Source organism: Poecilia reticulata, chromosome 15 (genome assembly GCF_904066995.2).
Source record: "Poecilia reticulata chromosome 15, P_reticulata-male-v2, whole genome shotgun sequence".
Classification (NCBI taxonomy): domain Eukaryota; kingdom Metazoa; phylum Chordata; class Actinopteri; order Cyprinodontiformes; family Poeciliidae; genus Poecilia; species Poecilia reticulata.
The window spans coordinates 20,661,650-20,678,376 of NC_088844.1; the positions used below are offsets into that span (position 1 = coordinate 20,661,650).

At 37.1% G+C, this 16,727-nt stretch overlaps 1 protein-coding gene and 1 long non-coding RNA gene across 2 annotated transcripts in view; one reads left to right on the plus strand and one right to left on the minus strand.

The window, feature by feature from the left end:
- LOC145555013 (uncharacterized) overlaps positions 1–16,727 on the minus strand; it is a 273,441-nt gene that overhangs the window by 3,190 nt on the left and 253,524 nt on the right. The gene's annotated exons all lie outside the window — the stretch shown is intronic.
- sft2d1 (SFT2 domain containing 1) lies at positions 4,784–15,446 on the plus strand. Its single transcript, XM_008429937.3, has 8 exons — positions 4,784–5,061; positions 5,574–5,660; positions 6,911–6,996; positions 9,372–9,453; positions 9,742–9,777; positions 9,873–9,931; positions 11,924–11,953; positions 15,086–15,446. The coding sequence occupies exons 1-8, from the start codon at positions 4,996–4,998 to the stop codon at positions 15,123–15,125; spliced, it is 486 nt and encodes a 161-aa protein (XP_008428159.1). The 5' UTR covers positions 4,784–4,995; the 3' UTR covers positions 15,126–15,446.

The following is a 16,727-nucleotide window of genomic DNA, read 5'->3' on the forward strand; positions in this document are numbered from 1 at the left end:
GTGGCAGCCCAAGGAGAGGTTAATCAAATTTAATCAGTTTAATCATTTAATCAATTAATCAGCATTCAATGCATTGAGATGCTCTATGTTGTGATATATAGATTTTGAGATGCTCAATATAGTAGCATCTCATTATAATAGCTAATGATATAATGGTATCTCATTATATCATCTCATTATAGAAGAATGTTAAATGTTGTAATAGCATCTTTTAGTAAAATATATAGTAAAAGATATCTTATAATATATATTATATAAGATATCTTATATAAGATATAAGATATCTTATATAAAAGATATAAGATCTTATATATATTTTATAAGAGATATAGTAAAAGATATGAAATTTTAAATAAGATATAATATAGCTTATATAAGATATCTTATATAAAAGATATGATATCATACATCTTATACAAGAAATCTTATATCTTATATAAGATATCTTATATAACATATCTTATATTAGATATAAGACTCCCCAGATGTTTCCAGCAGACCCTCACAACAAGTTTGGGTATGCCAGGTCTGACCGGCATCCTCCACCACCACCGGAGCCAACTTACCACCAAGTCACTACCTGGTGGTAAGTTGGCTCCAGTGGTGGTGGAGGATGCCGGTCAGACCTGGTCCTGGTCAGTGGACAGCTCCACACCTCTCTTCACCCGAGTGTCCAAGACCAGCTCTGGCTCCTTCCCCACCAGAGAAGTGACATTCCACGTCCCAAGAGCCAGTTTCTGCAACCGTTTTTTGTTTGTTTTTAAAGCATTGTATATCTAATTAAATGCTTGTGACCTCTATTTTGTCCAATCTTATAAAAGTTGATTTTTAAAATCCATTTATTTTCCATACCTGTGTTAAAACATGACAAGATCCCTGTGAGTGGGGAAATTTAAAGTAACCAATTAAATGTTCTTTTGGACTGTGAGGGGACGCCGGAGCACCCGGAGAAAATCCTCACGTCAGTGGAGATCATGCAAACTCCACGTAGAAAACCCAGGAACTTCCTGCAAGTCTAGTTAGAGTGTCGTATTTTGGCTTTTTAAAAGAATCGAGCGTGTTTTAAATGGAGCAGACAGCATGTGATGTATTGGGAAAATGTTCTCGTTTTGTATTCTCTTACCTGCACTGGTACATTTTTATGATTATGCTCATGGTTTTTTTTTTTTTTTTTTTAGATTTTTCTTTGTGTACTCAGTGACATTTTGTTGCTAAATTTACTGTAGTGTCTTTACGTGATGACAATATAGCAAGTCAACATTTAAGTCTCAGTTTTTTGCTCAAGTTGAAGTTCCGCAATTGGTGGAACTTTTATAGGCTTTTGTAAATCGAGGGGAGTTGTTTTCTCTACTTTTGTGGGAGAAGGTAAAGGTGGCAGGAAGTAAGGTTTATTTCCTGGCACAGAGGCCTGTGACAATTTTATATGCGTCAGATCTGAACAATGATCGAAAACCTTGGATTGTGTTTTGGCAGTCTCTGAGCGAGATGACTTTGCCTTTGACATTTTCTTTTTTATGAATGGCATATCCAGTCCCTCCTCTTCAGCCTTCTGCAATTCAGACTCTATGTACTGCTTAACTGGGGCTGGCATAACGTCCATAAGAATCCTCTGCTGTTCTTCGATCTCTCCTTTTCTCTTCTCCATCTGTAACGCACGCTTATTTGCAGCCATTTCGGAGTTGAAATTGGAATATCTGAGAAGGTCTTGTCGTCTTTGTTGCTTCTTTTCTTCTATTTCAACTGCATACAACCTGTCTGCCTCCATCAAATCACCCAACCTCTTTTTGCTCTTCTCCTTCTCCACCTGCTTTGCCTCCACTTTCTCTCTTAATTTCTCAGCATTTGCTTCCAGAATAGATTTTTGCATTGCAGCCCGTTTCTCATTTTTTTCCTCCTCTTGCTGTTTTTCTTTGATCCTCCGTAGTCCAATAACTTTGGTCATTTCCTTCTCTGTTGAAGCAAATCTGGAGGCTTCCTCATTTCCTATCTTCATCAGATGGTCGTACGCAGTTTGTATCTTCATCTGGTACCTCTTTAATTTCTCAGCCTTTTCAGCTTTTATTTTGCTGAACAAAGTTTCCTCTTCTTTGAAATGCTGCTCCTTGCTAGCTCTAGCCAGCTGCTCAGTTTTAGAGAGTTTGGGCTGTCTAGCATTTTCGTGGATCAATTTCCTTTTCTCTTCCTGCCTTTTCTCCATTTCCTTCTTATCCTTTTGCTTTGTATATGCATCTTCGAGCATAACTCTCCTTTTATCTTCTTTTTCAAGTTCCAGTCGCTCTGCCTTAAGTTGCTTCTTTTTGCGTACCACCTCCTTAAAAAGTTCGGCATCAGCCCGTAGGTTCTTCTTCCGATCACAATCTTCATTCAAAAGGCGTTCTTCAATAACGTGGTACCAAGGCTTCATCTCTCCATTGTCTTTTGCAAGTTTTTGTGCAGCTATGTTCTTCTCTCTCTGATTTGCAGCCAAACACTTGTTTTGTTTGTTCATCCTTTGATCATTGAGTATTCTGTTTAAATTCTCCACGTCTTTGTCTCGTAGCAGAAGCGTGTAACTGCTCTGTTCGAGAAAGGCATTTCTTTCCTTTTCTTTTATCTGCCTTTCTTCAGCAGCAATCTGCTCAAGTTGCTGCTCCTTTTCTTGTGTCTGTGCTTCTTTCTTTTCTCTTTGTGCAGCACGTGTTTCCTGTAAAGTTTTAAGATTTGGTCGCAAGCGATTTAAACCTCTTCTGGTATTTTCTGCTACCATATTATGTGCTTGTGAGATTTTCATGACTGTTTGCCAGCAAAATGATGGCAGGATTCCAATAGCTCTTTCCATTTTTCTTCTCAGTAAGGGTGAAACTATTTCACAATGACTTAAATCTTAAGGTTCTTGACACAAAAAGCAGGTCTAAGTTAAATCCAGAAATGTCTAATATAATCAATCCAAGAAACTCAGCTCACAGACTGGTCCCAGTACAGTGTATGCAGATCACCACGATCCAAAGTAGAATGAAGTGCAGTGAAATGTTGTTTATTCAAGTAGCTCAGAACTGAGATGTCACAGAAGAAGACTTTGTGACATGACTATGACATATGACATCATCGGAGTATCATCTCTTCAGTGACATCATGATTACAAACTTCCATTCTGCAAGAACAATTTTCAAAATGTAACCCCAGGTTCTCATCACCCATTACTTAAATAGCTGACATTTTAAAAGCACCATACTGATAAAGCAATGTACATTTTAAGAAGAGTTATGTTGACAAAAAATATATTTATAAAAAACTAGAAATAAAGGCAAAAGCCTCTGAATGCATTAGAGAAAGAAAGAAAGAGAGAGAGAAAGGGAATGAGAGAGATAGGCAAAAAGAGCGAGAGGGAGAGAGAGAAAATGTGAAAAAAAAAATTCTAGGCTTGTTTTCACTGCGTAACTTAACATTTTACTCAATTAGTTTGGACATTTGACTGCTATCTGGAGTATTTTTTTTTTAATGACAGTTTCTATATTAAATTTTCATTCCATTAAAGCTCTTCTACGTTCCATTTTGCTCCCCAAGCAAAAATTTTTCATTTTTGTTTTCACTTTATTTACTCAGTGACTTTACAAGAAGACAGGGATGTGTATGTGATTTCCCATCCACCCCTGAATGACCACAAGTGTGCATGTTGGAAGCCTTGGCCTAGAGCGCATGTGCCAAACTCAAGGCCCGCTGGCCAAATCTGCCCCACCATAATTTTTTGTGATCCCCTAGAATTTAAAGGGACATTTTGCGGAATGTAACTCGTCTTACTTCCACTCTTGGGAATGCAGCCAATCAGTATCAAAAAAAAAAAAAAAAAGATTCGCTGCTTTGTAAACTTCAGCCAATAATGTACAAAATAGGATTGCACTTAGATATCTCAGCTTCCCAAGCTGCATTTTTTATATATTTTAGATATGCTGTACAAAAAAACAAAATCTGTGAATAATTTGGAGTTTTGTTTCACTGAAAAATCCATAAATACTGAACCATAAATTCCATCAAAAAGAAAAATAAACTGTCTAGTTTATAGGTATAAAATCACAACTCATGATTACAAAAATAGGAGTTAAAGTCTATTTGACAGCTATCATCAGCTGTTAAAGATACAGAATCACCCTGCCATACATATGACTTATAAGAATGGATTATCTGTTGGGGGAAACATAAATAATAAGATATAATTCAACCACTTAAAAGACACAAAATTGGCTGAGAGGACTTAGCATGTATGTGCATGTATAGGTAGTTATTTTAGAGTCATATAGTTATTTTAGCGTATTAAAAATATGGGATACAGTAAATTGAATTTCTGCATTACGCCGCCAGTTGATGGCGGTAATACACTAAATCTGTAAACTGCCAGTAAACATAGAAGTAGAAGATTATCCGTCGTTGGTGCTTTACTTTCGTAATATCTCCAGTAGATGGCGACAATGGAAAATGAGAACGCATAACCTTAGTTTTGAGTTTTAGAGTTTTGTCAAACGTCATATAATTTAGTCAAAAGTGAAACTTTTAAATGTTAAAATGTGTGACGTTTCCCTGTATTTTTTGTAGTATGTGACAATGGGAGGTTTTTTTTGTTTTTTTTTTTTACAGTAGGTTATGCAGGGTCAACAACATGTCACTACATTATCTAAACAGTTTTCGACGAAACTGAAAAAAACCTCCCATTAATTCATCTTCAGAAAGTTTTTCGCAACACCGTTATGAAAAACCAGCAGCAAACAGCTCTGAGGAAGTGTAGTTTAGTTGCTGTAAGCGTCTGGTCCGGGGTCTGTTAGCAAAACACCTCTTTGAGGAAACAGGTCTCATAATGACTGTCTTTAAACTGATCCCCGATCAGCTAGTTGAATAGACGTTCAGGAAGCCAGGAAGTGTGTAATGTCAGCGATAGTAGTCATTACGTACCCACGGACAGTGTTTAGTTTGGACATTAAGACGTGAATATTTCTCCTAACAGGTTTACACATTTGAGTTTTAGCGATGGATAAGCTTCGACGTGTGTTGAGCGGCCGGGAGGATAATGAAGAACTCGGGCTAACTGCACAGGTCAGCTGCTAATGCTAACTCCGTTCAGAAAGTATAGTTTCCTGTCTCAGACAGCACATTTAAATTTGAGTTATCAACAATGCATTTCTTATAATGTAGCTTTCTTATTGTTCGCGGTTTATGAATTTAACAGCTAATGCTTACTTTTTAGTCGTTAGTTATACGTATTTCCCACAATATTTGTAAGTCATGTTGCTTTTAAATTAGCTTCCATGTTCTTGTTAGCTCAAAATGCTAACTGTTTTGTCTACACTTTTGCATGCTTTCACATTTAAGAGGATACAAGGTAAGTTGCTGCTTAGTTTTCACTTTGATTCCAGCTAAAGTTTTATTTTACAACCTGTACGTTTATTTGCTAACGTACTTTTGCTCTGACTTTTCTTGAAAAACAGCGCCGCTGTGTGCTCTGTAGCTGTAAAAATGCTTGGCTCCAGCCAACATGACTGAATATCCGTGCAAGGCCTGCGGGTCATTACTCTTGTCGTGTGACTTCCTCCCATTGTTCTCACCAGGTTCTAGATGGCAGCTCCCTCAGCTTCAGCACCAGGGTGAAATGGTTTGTCATATGCTTTGCTGGAGGCATCCTGTTCTCCATACTCGTGAGTGTCTCTGCAGCTCTGAGAGGAAACCGAGAATGCACACCATCTTCAAGTTCCTGTTCTTTTTTCTTTTCTTTTTTTTTTCACTTTAAACTAAAATCAGCTAAAATGGCAATTGCTTACTAATTGGAGATTCACACCTGAACTAATACTTAAAATACCTTGACATAATCAGTTGGTGCATACGGTTCATAATAGAGGAAGTCTGGTATCACGCACTTAATTGTGATAATTCACACTGACTCAAAAAGCAGATGTTTGTGTTGAAACTGCAAGCTTCTATGGATTTTATGACAGACGAATGCAAGTTAGTGCATAGTTTCTCACATACTTTTACACTTTATTTTATGTTCAGTCCTCTTTACTCTGATACCACTAAATCCAAATCTAAACTAGCAGATGGCTTGGTAATATAGTTATTAAATAGAGCTAACCCAAAAACCATGTTTTCCACAAGCCATATTCGTAGCAAATTCAAAGGTGCTCTGGTTAGATAGACCAACTGTTTACTTTTTGACCTAAATGCTGTATGTGACAGAAAACTAACGTTGCACTTCACTGGCTCATCTTTCAGCCTTAAACACACAGCCAGTTATGTTAAAATGGCCCAATCAAAGCCCAGACCCAAACCTAGTTGACATTTTGACTTGAAACTTTATATTCATGTGGGTTGTCTATCTTGTCTGACTGTGCTAACGATTATGCTGCGAAGATCGGGCCAAATGTCTTCCTCTACATGCTCAACACAAGAAACACCCCAAAAGATTTGCAGCTGTAATTGCAATAAAATATGACTCTATAAAATATCCATTTATAAGAACTGACAAATGTTTGTCACACACTAAAGGAAAAAGTCAAAAGTCATGAATGGTTTTGCTAGACACTATACTAGCTTAGTATATTTTTAATTTATAAAAATCTAAACTTACTGCACAAACCTTGAAGGAAATGGAACATTAAGTTTGTGCTTAGTTGCTCTGTTTTCCTAGTTTTCATTATGGGTAGTTGTCCATTACATGTAGATATGTACACAAATATAAACAGCTATGCTGCTGTGAATTCATAAAATGCACCAAACATTTTTTTAGCTTAGTTACATTCTTACAAAGTTGTCCAAAATTTATAGTCTAATAATGAATTGTTGACTCAGCAGTATGACTGTGTTCTTTTGTCTTAGACCTCTAATGAATGTGTCAGGATATTATTCTCTGCAGCTCACAGATATTTTTCTATTGTTTTCTTTTTCCCAGGGCTCAGCACTGCTCTTCCTTCCTGGTCCCGGCATCAAGCTTTTTGCTGTCTTCTACACACTTGGAAATATTGCAGCTTTGTCCAGGTAAGGCGCTGTAGAGAACGGAGCATATCAATTTAACAGCATGACTTGTTTCACTTGATGGCAAGTTTAGCCAATTTTCATTTATGGTAGGGATGAAAAAAACACACTTGAAAGTAAGTTTTTTTTCATCCCATCAAACTTTGAGTTTAAAGTGCACCTGTGGTGAGATTTACAGTGAAATCACTGCTTTAAATTCTCTTTTTAATAAAATATGTTTATAAAAGTCCTCTTTCGTGTGTAGAAAAACAGATCAATAAAAACATTTCCTCTCATCTGAGCAAACCCCATTTATGGGTGAATGCCTGAGTCCTTTTTACAGTCAGCCGTAGATTTCGGAGACGACAGATTTCCTTCCCATCAGTAAGCAGGAGCAGCATGTGCGTGGACATCGTGTCTCTGTCACACTGAACAGTTGGAGTAACAAGGGAAAGACGGCAGCAGACCCTCTCTTCTGATCAGTCTACACAGTCTACGTCAACATGCTCTTAATGTCTCATCTAACAGATGTGACACCCAAGTGATTCCTGCTACCCACTCAGCTGTGCCTCACCAGTTGGGAAAGCCTTCGTCTCTTTAACTACGCTGACGTAAAACATCCATCATGTGCAAGGCGGCTCTAACTGCGTCATCGTGCGGATGGACAGGAAGCGCCGAACCCATAATTACTGCAGCATGTTGAGTTAAATTGAACCCTTTGGACAAACCATTTAATCTTAGTCATACTGATGGTGTGTGTGTGTGTGTGTGTGTGCTTATTTTAGCGTATTTCTCGTCTTGTGACTTATCGAAGAAATTTCTCAGTTCTTGGAAAGAGAAATTTGAGTTACTATCTTTGTGCTTAATTAGCACGAGGCATTTTTACACGTGGACCACTTTCATATTCTTCCGGTCAAGAATCGAGTCCAATTGAGAAAATGCTTTTCCCAACAACAAGCTCCTGCAGGCATGGACATAAAGTTAATCATTCTTTTGGATATCACAAAAAAATACTTTTTCAACCATTTAATGGATTTTTGTAACCCAGTTAACTTTTTGGAAACTTGGTTTAAGAGCTATATTAAACAATAAGAGTGTTCTGGATAATGCTGATCAATGCTAGACTGCAAAATAGGTGGTTTTTATTGTTTATATATGGGTCCCTTTAAAATACAAATTAAAAACTTCACTTATGAATTTAAAATTATGTAATGTTTAGACAGGAATTCACCTTAAGTTACACATCTTAATATGTCTAAAAAAGTCTCCATTACCGATTATATGCCTTATAAAGTCTTCAGTAAGCATCTCACTTGCTGTGAGTTTGGCTGGTTTTCTCTGTTTTGATATGCCTTGTTGATCATTTGATGATAACTTGTTTGCTTGAGGCTCCAGTAAATCTTGCGTGGACAAATAATTATTTAAGGCAAACTTAGGGGCGACCATTTTTAGTATCATTCACCGTCTTTTGCGAAGTTTTTTTTGTGTCGTGATAGGAATTATAATTTTTTGTAGCAAATGGTATACTCCAATTTATGAAGTTTGAAAACCCCCAAAACTGACAGTATTTTCAGGATTGTTCATTTTGATCTCACTGGGTCCATGAGGGTGCCAGTGAATATTTGTAATATGTAATGAAATGTAGTTGCCAAGTGCTTTTAATAATTGAATTTTTTTTTTATTTAAGACTGGTGTCTTGAAGAATATTGTGATAATGATTTATTTGCAAAATACAGTATATTGTGCAGCCCTAAGACACATGCAGTCACAGACACATACTTTGTCTAAAAGAGACTGTAAAGAAGTTGTAAATACTTTTTTGTCACTTTTATCATTATTGCAATAAATACAACGAAATACGATAAAAGTTTTAATCGGTATCACCCTATGCTAGCGTTATATGATCTTCCTGTTTTACGCTCAGCTTTTCCCTACATTGGCGTCGTGTGAGAGAACTATTCTCTGCTTCACACAGTCAAAAAGCTGCAGCGACCAATACAGTCTTTATACTGCCTTTTTACACCCAACATCAGTGTTTAAGATGAAACAAAGATAAAAAATCATCTTAAACTCAAATTGTTCTGTAACAATCTTGAGTTTTCCAGTGGTTTTCTAGCCATGATGAAACCGGCCATAAATTACAATGCCTCACGTAGAGATCCAACAGTCTGTCACTTTTGGCTGATCATGTCAGTCATATAGAGTGAGGATGTTTTATTTTTTGGATCTGAAAGTTACCATGTGTTACCAACACATGGTAACTGTGTTGGGCTGGAGGGAGAAAATGTGTGCTGCCTTATTTTGTCAAATTAAAAAGTAAACTGTACACAATGAACCTTTTAATTATTGTGCTTCATATTAACAGCAGACATGTTGTCTCTTTTTTTGTATTTTTAAAGCACTTGTTTCTTGATGGGACCATTAAAACAACTGAAGAGGATGTTTGAACCAACAAGACTGATAGCAACCATTGTTATGCTGGTAAATATCCACTTTTGCTCCTCGGTTTTATCCAATAAAGTGGATATGTTTCAGTATATTGACACTATCTTGCAATAATATCCATTTTGTGTTTAGTAGGTCAAAGTTTATTCATGGTTCTCTGGTTATTATCTTATGTCCTTTTTGGAACTGTTAACAATTTGCTGTAGCAAATAACATCTGTTTTATAATGCGGCTACTTTCTCTCAGTAGATTTTGTGTGTTGAAGTTTACTTTTCCTGTAAATGTAAAACAAAGTGATGATTGTTTGTATTCTCCTCCCATCAGCTCTGCTTTGTCTTAACACTTTGTGCAGTGTTTTGGGTGAGATTTCAGCAGATTTAGATTTTTAAAAAAACTTACAGATCCCTTTTATTGTCTCATTGAAACTGTTATTTTAACACATTTATGTTTTACAGTGGCATAAAAAGGGACTGGCAATCATCTTCTGTATTCTGCAGTTTTTGGCAATGACCTGGTAAGGCTGACCTTCAGTTTGGTCTCAGCTGTTTCTTACCAGAACAAACTTTGGTCTGTCTGAATTTACTTGAACTAAATGTCCAAAACTTCAGTCTAAGCCAAGCAATTTTCCATCCATCCATCCATATAGTTTATCATTTCTACCACTTCTATCTCCAAAGACAGTATAAAAATTAATTTGTGAGCCATAGGGTCGGTATTAATCGGTTTATCTTAAAATAAAAAAACACAATGGGCTCCAGAAACTTGATTCTGAGAAAGTATGGATGCTTTAAAATATGTAAGATCTTTGCCATAAGGACAAAAAAGTGATTTCCTTGTACATATTTTAGATTTTTGACAAACTGAAGTTTTAATTTTAGAGAAATCTATCTAGAATGAGTACAAAATGCATGCTCCTCTTTGCAGAGTTGTTTTAATGTAGCCATATTGGAGGGGTTTGAATATGAACATCCTGTTTAAGGTTATGACACATCATCCTAATCAATAAAAGTTCATTTGAGTCTTTAAAACCATTTATTTACTTATTTTGAACTATTCAGATATAAGCTGTAACATTCAGACAGGATGTTTCACCATTTGTTATGATATTGGAGCCTACTTCATGTTGTCAAATTGGTTCTAAATAAGTAATTTGATTACTTTTTCAAATAAATCCTGGCTGGTTTGGATAGTGTCTTTAGCTGTAATAAATTGGAGAACTTCTCGTATTCACTCAGGTTATTGTTCACTGCCAACACTGACAATGATTCAACATAGTTGAACTTTTTGGGTTTGTTTGCAAAAAGCTGTGGTGCATGGTCGTGGCAGCATCATGCTATGTTGTGACAGAAGTTGATTAGAAATGATGAAAAGACGCAAAAACAGAAGAAACACCTTCCTACAACAATGCAGATGTATATTTACTACAGCTACATATTGATGTCGTTTGTGCTAAATAAATGTCTGATTTAGGAACATGTTAAATGTTAGAATTAAGAAGATTTTCCACCAGTAGTTTAACAATCAGTGTGACTCCAGTAGCTCACAGCTGCAAATGCTCAAGAAGGTGATGGGTCTCTGCTTCAGCCCCACCTGTCTCTCCTACCTTCGTCTCCTGTCAGCCTGTGTCCTCAGAGGCGTTGCCATGGCACCCACAAGTCACACATATCGCGCTTGGCGCACTCCCACACAGACACTCAGACATTTGTGTGAGCGTTGTTTTGTAAGAAGTCACCACTGACCCTCAGAAAGGTGGGCAAAGTCCATTTGTCAGGCTGAGAACTGAACTTAATTCATGACTGAGTCAGAAGCTTCACAGCAAAAGGAGCTGCTAAAGAAAGAATCTTGCTTTGTTTTTCTTTCATGACAGGTTAAATATTTGCTTAACAAGACGGGTTAAGAAGTCGTCCAGTCTTTGGTTGATTATTTTGTCATTTGCTCACGTATTTAGAGGTTTAATAAATAAAAAAAAAACGCTTCTTAAGATTAAAATAAGAGCTCAAATGATGTTTGCAGTGGAAGTCTGTCAAACACTTAATGCAATGATTACAGTAAATCCATATGAAATGTATCACTTTCCCTCCCATTTACAATGTTTTACTTTGTATTGGTGTCACTTAAAATCCAAACCAATTGCATTGAAGTTTATGGCTGTAAAGTGTCATAATGTGACAAAATTAACGGGATTTGAATACTTTTGCAATGCTTTATGATTAAATAAAGATTTCTTCTATTAATAGTTTGCTATGAACTACATTTCAAGGACACAACTTTTTTATTGAGGCTAAACAACTTGCAAAAGTTACATTTTAGTTTTATATCCTTGTTTTAGAAATCCCAAGACGACTCCAGAATGTCAGGGGGAAAAAAACTATTCCTAGTTTATTAGATACATTCTGTAAAAATTGATTTTCTACTTAATATAATCAAAATAAATTTTCAGTATAAAGTTGTATAAAGTGCTTTAGTAGCTATAATCAGTAATTATGTCCTGTTTTTGTGTTTCCAGGTATAGCATCTCTTACATTCCTTTCGCCAGGTAAGTCCGATGCTCCCTCTGCATGTGACCTTTCATAATGTCCATATTAATATTTTCCTTCCTGAATGCTGTTCAGATGTTGAAAATAAGCCTCCCACTCGCGTCATTTGATTGAAATCTTGTCAGAAACGGCACGGATATTCTCTAATGACTGCACACACAACAAACGGGAGGAATTTGCTTAAAGAGTCGTCTTTGAAAACATGTTTTTATTTACCACTGTTTGCTTCCACCATATGGCTCTAATCCAGCCCACTATGACCAGTGTGACCAGTCTGTGTCAAACAAATGGCAGCTGTTTGTTTCTTTGTCTTTCTAGGCATTAGCCCTGCAATGTTAATATGTTCCTAATATCAAAATAAATAGAGTTTTAGTGGCGCAAAGCTCTTTCAGACAGATTTGACAAATATTTTTTCTTCAGTTCAGCTTTTATGCGTGTAATGAGCTTATGGTAAGCTCTCGAGGGTTAACGCTCGATGCAAATTTTTGATTAGACGTAGTCTGGACTTAAGTCCTTGTTTTTGTTTTTCTTTTGGAAAACTGAAATGATTCAAAGTGTAAAGATGCGTTTTATTTCTTCCTGTTTAAAACTGATCAAATGTTGTTCACTCTGAGTGCGCCGGTTGAGCCGAGCAGAAGGTGTGATGTCGTTTTGTCAGTCCAGCTGTAAGTGGGGTTACATCTCATTTGGTGAGCAGTCTGGATCCCCCTCCTCCCCCTTTAGGTGCCTTGTGTGTTTGGGTGACCCCTATAATCTCTCCTGACAGCTGAGAGACATCATGTAACCACCCTGAGATCCCCCTCCCCCAACACAAATGCAACAAAACAAAACCAAGACAAAGGAGCCGCAGCAGCCTCCTGAAAAGCAGATTCCTTTGAAGAAATACACATTTATTTGTTAGTTATCTAAATCCTTGTGATCAGTTTTTGTTATTTGTCAACCTTTTTTTTTTTCCCCTCCTCGCTAAGCTGCTTACGGTAATCCATTTTTCCATTTAATTTTGATTTGATCACTTGGCTTTCTGTCGTCCTCACTGTTGTTGTAGAGCAGCAGAGTGCACTGATCTCCTTTGAGTGCCTATTAAACGTTTACATCCCCGTCTCTAACCCATACCTGTCGAGACTCGGCACCACATGGCCAATAGGCTTGATCCCTTAATGTGTTTTACCTTGTTACCTTGAGTAACCTCTAAGGTTTATATATGGAGGCACTAAAACCCGCTGCATGTGCACTTCCTATAGTCCTGTTAGGCTGCTGCTGCTGCTGTTGCTCCGATGCAACTTGTAGAGGACGGAATTAGATTTGGTAATTTTTCAAGAGTGGAAAGCAAAAAAAAACTGAGCAAATTGAAATGGATTTTCAGATTTTATTCATTATTCTAGTGTCTGAAAAACAGAAAATCTGAGCTTGTGTGGCAGGAGTCCTCAACCTCAGTCGTCCTCTGATCCAACAGACCTGAATCTAAAGACTGAATTACCTCCTTGACATGTTAGGAAGTTTTCCAAAAGGTCATTAACCTTTCATTTGATTAAGGTGTGTTGGAGCAGGGAAGCATCTGAATGTTTCAGGACAGTGGCATTCAAAAACTGGAGTTGCAAAATCCTCCAAAGCAATCAAATTAAATGACAAACATAATTGAAAAATAGTTTTATAATGTACTGTAAATGTTGGACTCATGTATTCTGTTTGATTAGGTCTGGTTTAGATAGCAAACCCTAAACCCAAACTTTAAAATTTGACTTTGTAAATGTGAAGTTAAGCTCTGACAACCCAGGAATTAAAACATGTTTTCTGTGAGGTTTTCAGTTATTTTAGTTTTATCAGGGATTATAATCTGTTCAATATTATTAGACACACCTGATTCACGCAGGGAGCAGAATCTAAATGAAAAACTGTAGAGTGTAATGATTTAAGTAATTTTATCCCAATAACTTATGAAAAAGTAAAATAATAATAATAATTAAAAGTAGATAAGTAAATTTTTAAGTTCACAAAGTAAATGTGTCAAAGATCACAAACAGAGGTTTAAATAATCTAAATCAAAGCAAAACCCAAGCCGCAAAAGAATGTTTTCTAAATATATGCTACATGAAATGTTTAATTATGAAAACCAACAAAAGTAAACTCAAACTTATTTCTATTTCCAGATTTTAGAATAAAATAAACTCTATTACGAAAAAATATGTAGAATGAGGCGAGGGTTTTCGAAATAACGAAAGATAGGTTACATAGTTTGACGCTAGCTCCTTTCAAAAGCTTGTTTTAGATATTTAATGTGGAGTTTCATAAATATTTAAAATGTCCAGTTGACAGTGTTCTTTACAAAATTAGAGTTTACCAATCTTTGCATTATTATTTCCTTAAATTATTTGAAAAAAGTCTCAAAACAACAATATTATTGTATATAGCAGTAATTACGGGGACAATTTATTAGTATAAGTGGGGGTTTTTTGTGAATGGAGCTAAATTAAATGCCAAAACAACATTGACAAATCAGAATCATTTCATTGTGATTTGTGGCTTCAAATGTGATGTCAAACGTTACTGAACATCTCAACATTTAAGTGATTGAAATTGACCGTTAAGCCGAGATGTGTCTATTTATAGAGATCTAAAATTAGCTTCAGTTGCTTAAAAAAAGTGAAACCATGATGGCTGAGCGCTGCTGTAGGGAGTCGTGGGTTAAGAACGGCTCCACGTTGAAACAATCCATCCACTGGTTTCCTGTCGGCCCCTGAACCCCCCAGGTGGCGCCTCCGTTTCACCTTGACGGCGTTTTACAGCTTGGTCAGGTGAAGTCTGCATAGCAACACGCTGATGGCAAAAGCAAAGAGGCAGGAGATGGATTTGGCAACAATGCGTGGTTGCCATGGTGAGGCTCCCACGTTGCATCGCCATTCAGCATGGCGCACCTAGAGCTGGGGAGAACCCCACGACTGAGAGCGTGGAGTTCCTCCCCGTCAAAACGTGCTCACTTATTCAGCCGCACCCCAAACGCTGGTGGAAAAGGTTGTTAGTCTCATGGAGATGAACTCAGTTGATTTGTTTATTCAGGTTATTATTTCAGAAATAATGCTTTAAACTATTCCTGCTGTTTCTGTGTGACTGTTTTTGTTCTTTTTTTTTTGTAGAGATGCAGTGATGAAGTGCTTCACTACCTGCCTGAATTAAAGCTCTGGATGCTGCAGTTTCCATGAAAACTGGTCCCAACACACAAAGCAGTTGTGAAATATGTTTATACACTATTCCTTTTCACTTTTCACCTCTCTCTGCCTCAACCTGTGAATTCTTGCCTTGAACGGTTAGCTAGAGGTTTTGCAATTTAGCCTTAATGAAAGTGCAAATCATCTATTTTCTGTAATCATGCCTAATGCCTAATATATTTAAGAAAAGGGGATTCTATGAGATTCTTATGCATTCTGAAGATTTTATGGAAGTCATGTGCAGGAAAATTATTATTCTTATGCACAACAAACTGTAACAACGGTTCCTTAACACCATGATGAAATTATAATATCTGTATTTATACCAAATCCACATTTTTTATTATTCTTTTTTTGTAAGCTTTCTGTTTTTGTTTTTCTGGATTTTTGAAGTGGTGTTAATGCCTCTTAGAAAAAGTTAGAAGCATTTTCTTGGATGTTTTGTTTTATTGCTGACGGTTTTTTTTCTTTTTTTTGAGTCAATGCTTTACTGATTATGCACTGGGATGTATAGTTCCTACATCTCTATTAAAGATTTCCTTTTTTTCTCTTCTCCTAATGAGATTTGTAAACGCTGCTGCCTTTGTGTCCTGTCTACAGGTCTTAAGTGTGTGCATCCCAACACCCTGCGCCCCCCCAAACCCAATAAATGCCATTAAAGAAACACCACTTCTCCGCTTTCAGATGTGATTTCCTGCCATATGCAGCGACGACCCAGTTAATTACGCTTCTCTGAGCATTGTGATTTTGACATGACCTAATAACCCAGCTCCCTCTGTTGCGTTGGCATGCAGCCTTTGAGGATGTGGTTGCCGTGACAACCTCCTCTGGAGGATGCAGTGCCTCTGCCTACCCCATTTTTTCTTCTTTTTTTTTTTTTTTTAGAGCAGATGTTCACATTCTGCCGATGCGGGTTTTTGTTAAACGGGAATCCATTGGACCAACAGTTTCTACAGCTCAGCGCGACGAAGACGCCGCCTTCTCCAGATTTATCCGATTCTTCACTTCATTCCTTTTTCTCGTCCTGCAATCTCCACTCGGCCGCCGGAGGTTTGCGTGCAGACAATCTCCTCTCATTTGAGCAACTAATTTGGCAGGGATCCACCAAAATCCATTATTGTGATCTCAGGGATGAAATGATTATTCTATGTTGCGTGTTTTTTGCGATTGTTTTCATCTGCCTGCTATTTTTGGATCGTTATAAAGTTTGAGGTTGAAGGGGGGGAGGCGTTCTGACCTCCGCAATCTGCTCCAGTCCCAGCTGCTTCCTCCAGTTTTTAATCTGCGGTTATGTCAGAGATGAGGGAGCCCACACGCCTGGGCTTCCCCTTTAGATTAGTGCTCCAAATCGTCTTGCAAAGATTAATAAATAACTTGACCAGTGGTGTGTGTGTGTGTGTGTTTCTGTTTTTTTTGTTTTGTTTTGTTGGTTTCCCCTTATGTTGATCTCCGTAGCATCAAAGGAGACCTCAGAGCAACAGTTACACTTTTCCATCAAAATTTCAATCTCCAATGTAGTGAACAAGGGTCACACATTCTGGAAAATATTTCTCATTGTCCTTCCCTTTTG

Excerpts from the sequence above, each read along its gene's own strand:
- sft2d1 (XM_008429937.3), top strand. The coding sequence starts at position 4,996 with ATGGATAAGCTTCGACGTGTGTTGAGCGGCCGGGAGGATAATGAAGAA. Across the intron at positions 5,062-5,573 it reads AACTCGGGCTAACTGCACAG|GTTCTAGATGGCAGCTCCCT; the intron begins GTCAGCTGCTAA and ends TGTTCTCACCAG. Across the intron at positions 6,997-9,371 it reads AATATTGCAGCTTTGTCCAG|CACTTGTTTCTTGATGGGAC; the intron begins GTAAGGCGCTGT and ends GTATTTTTAAAG.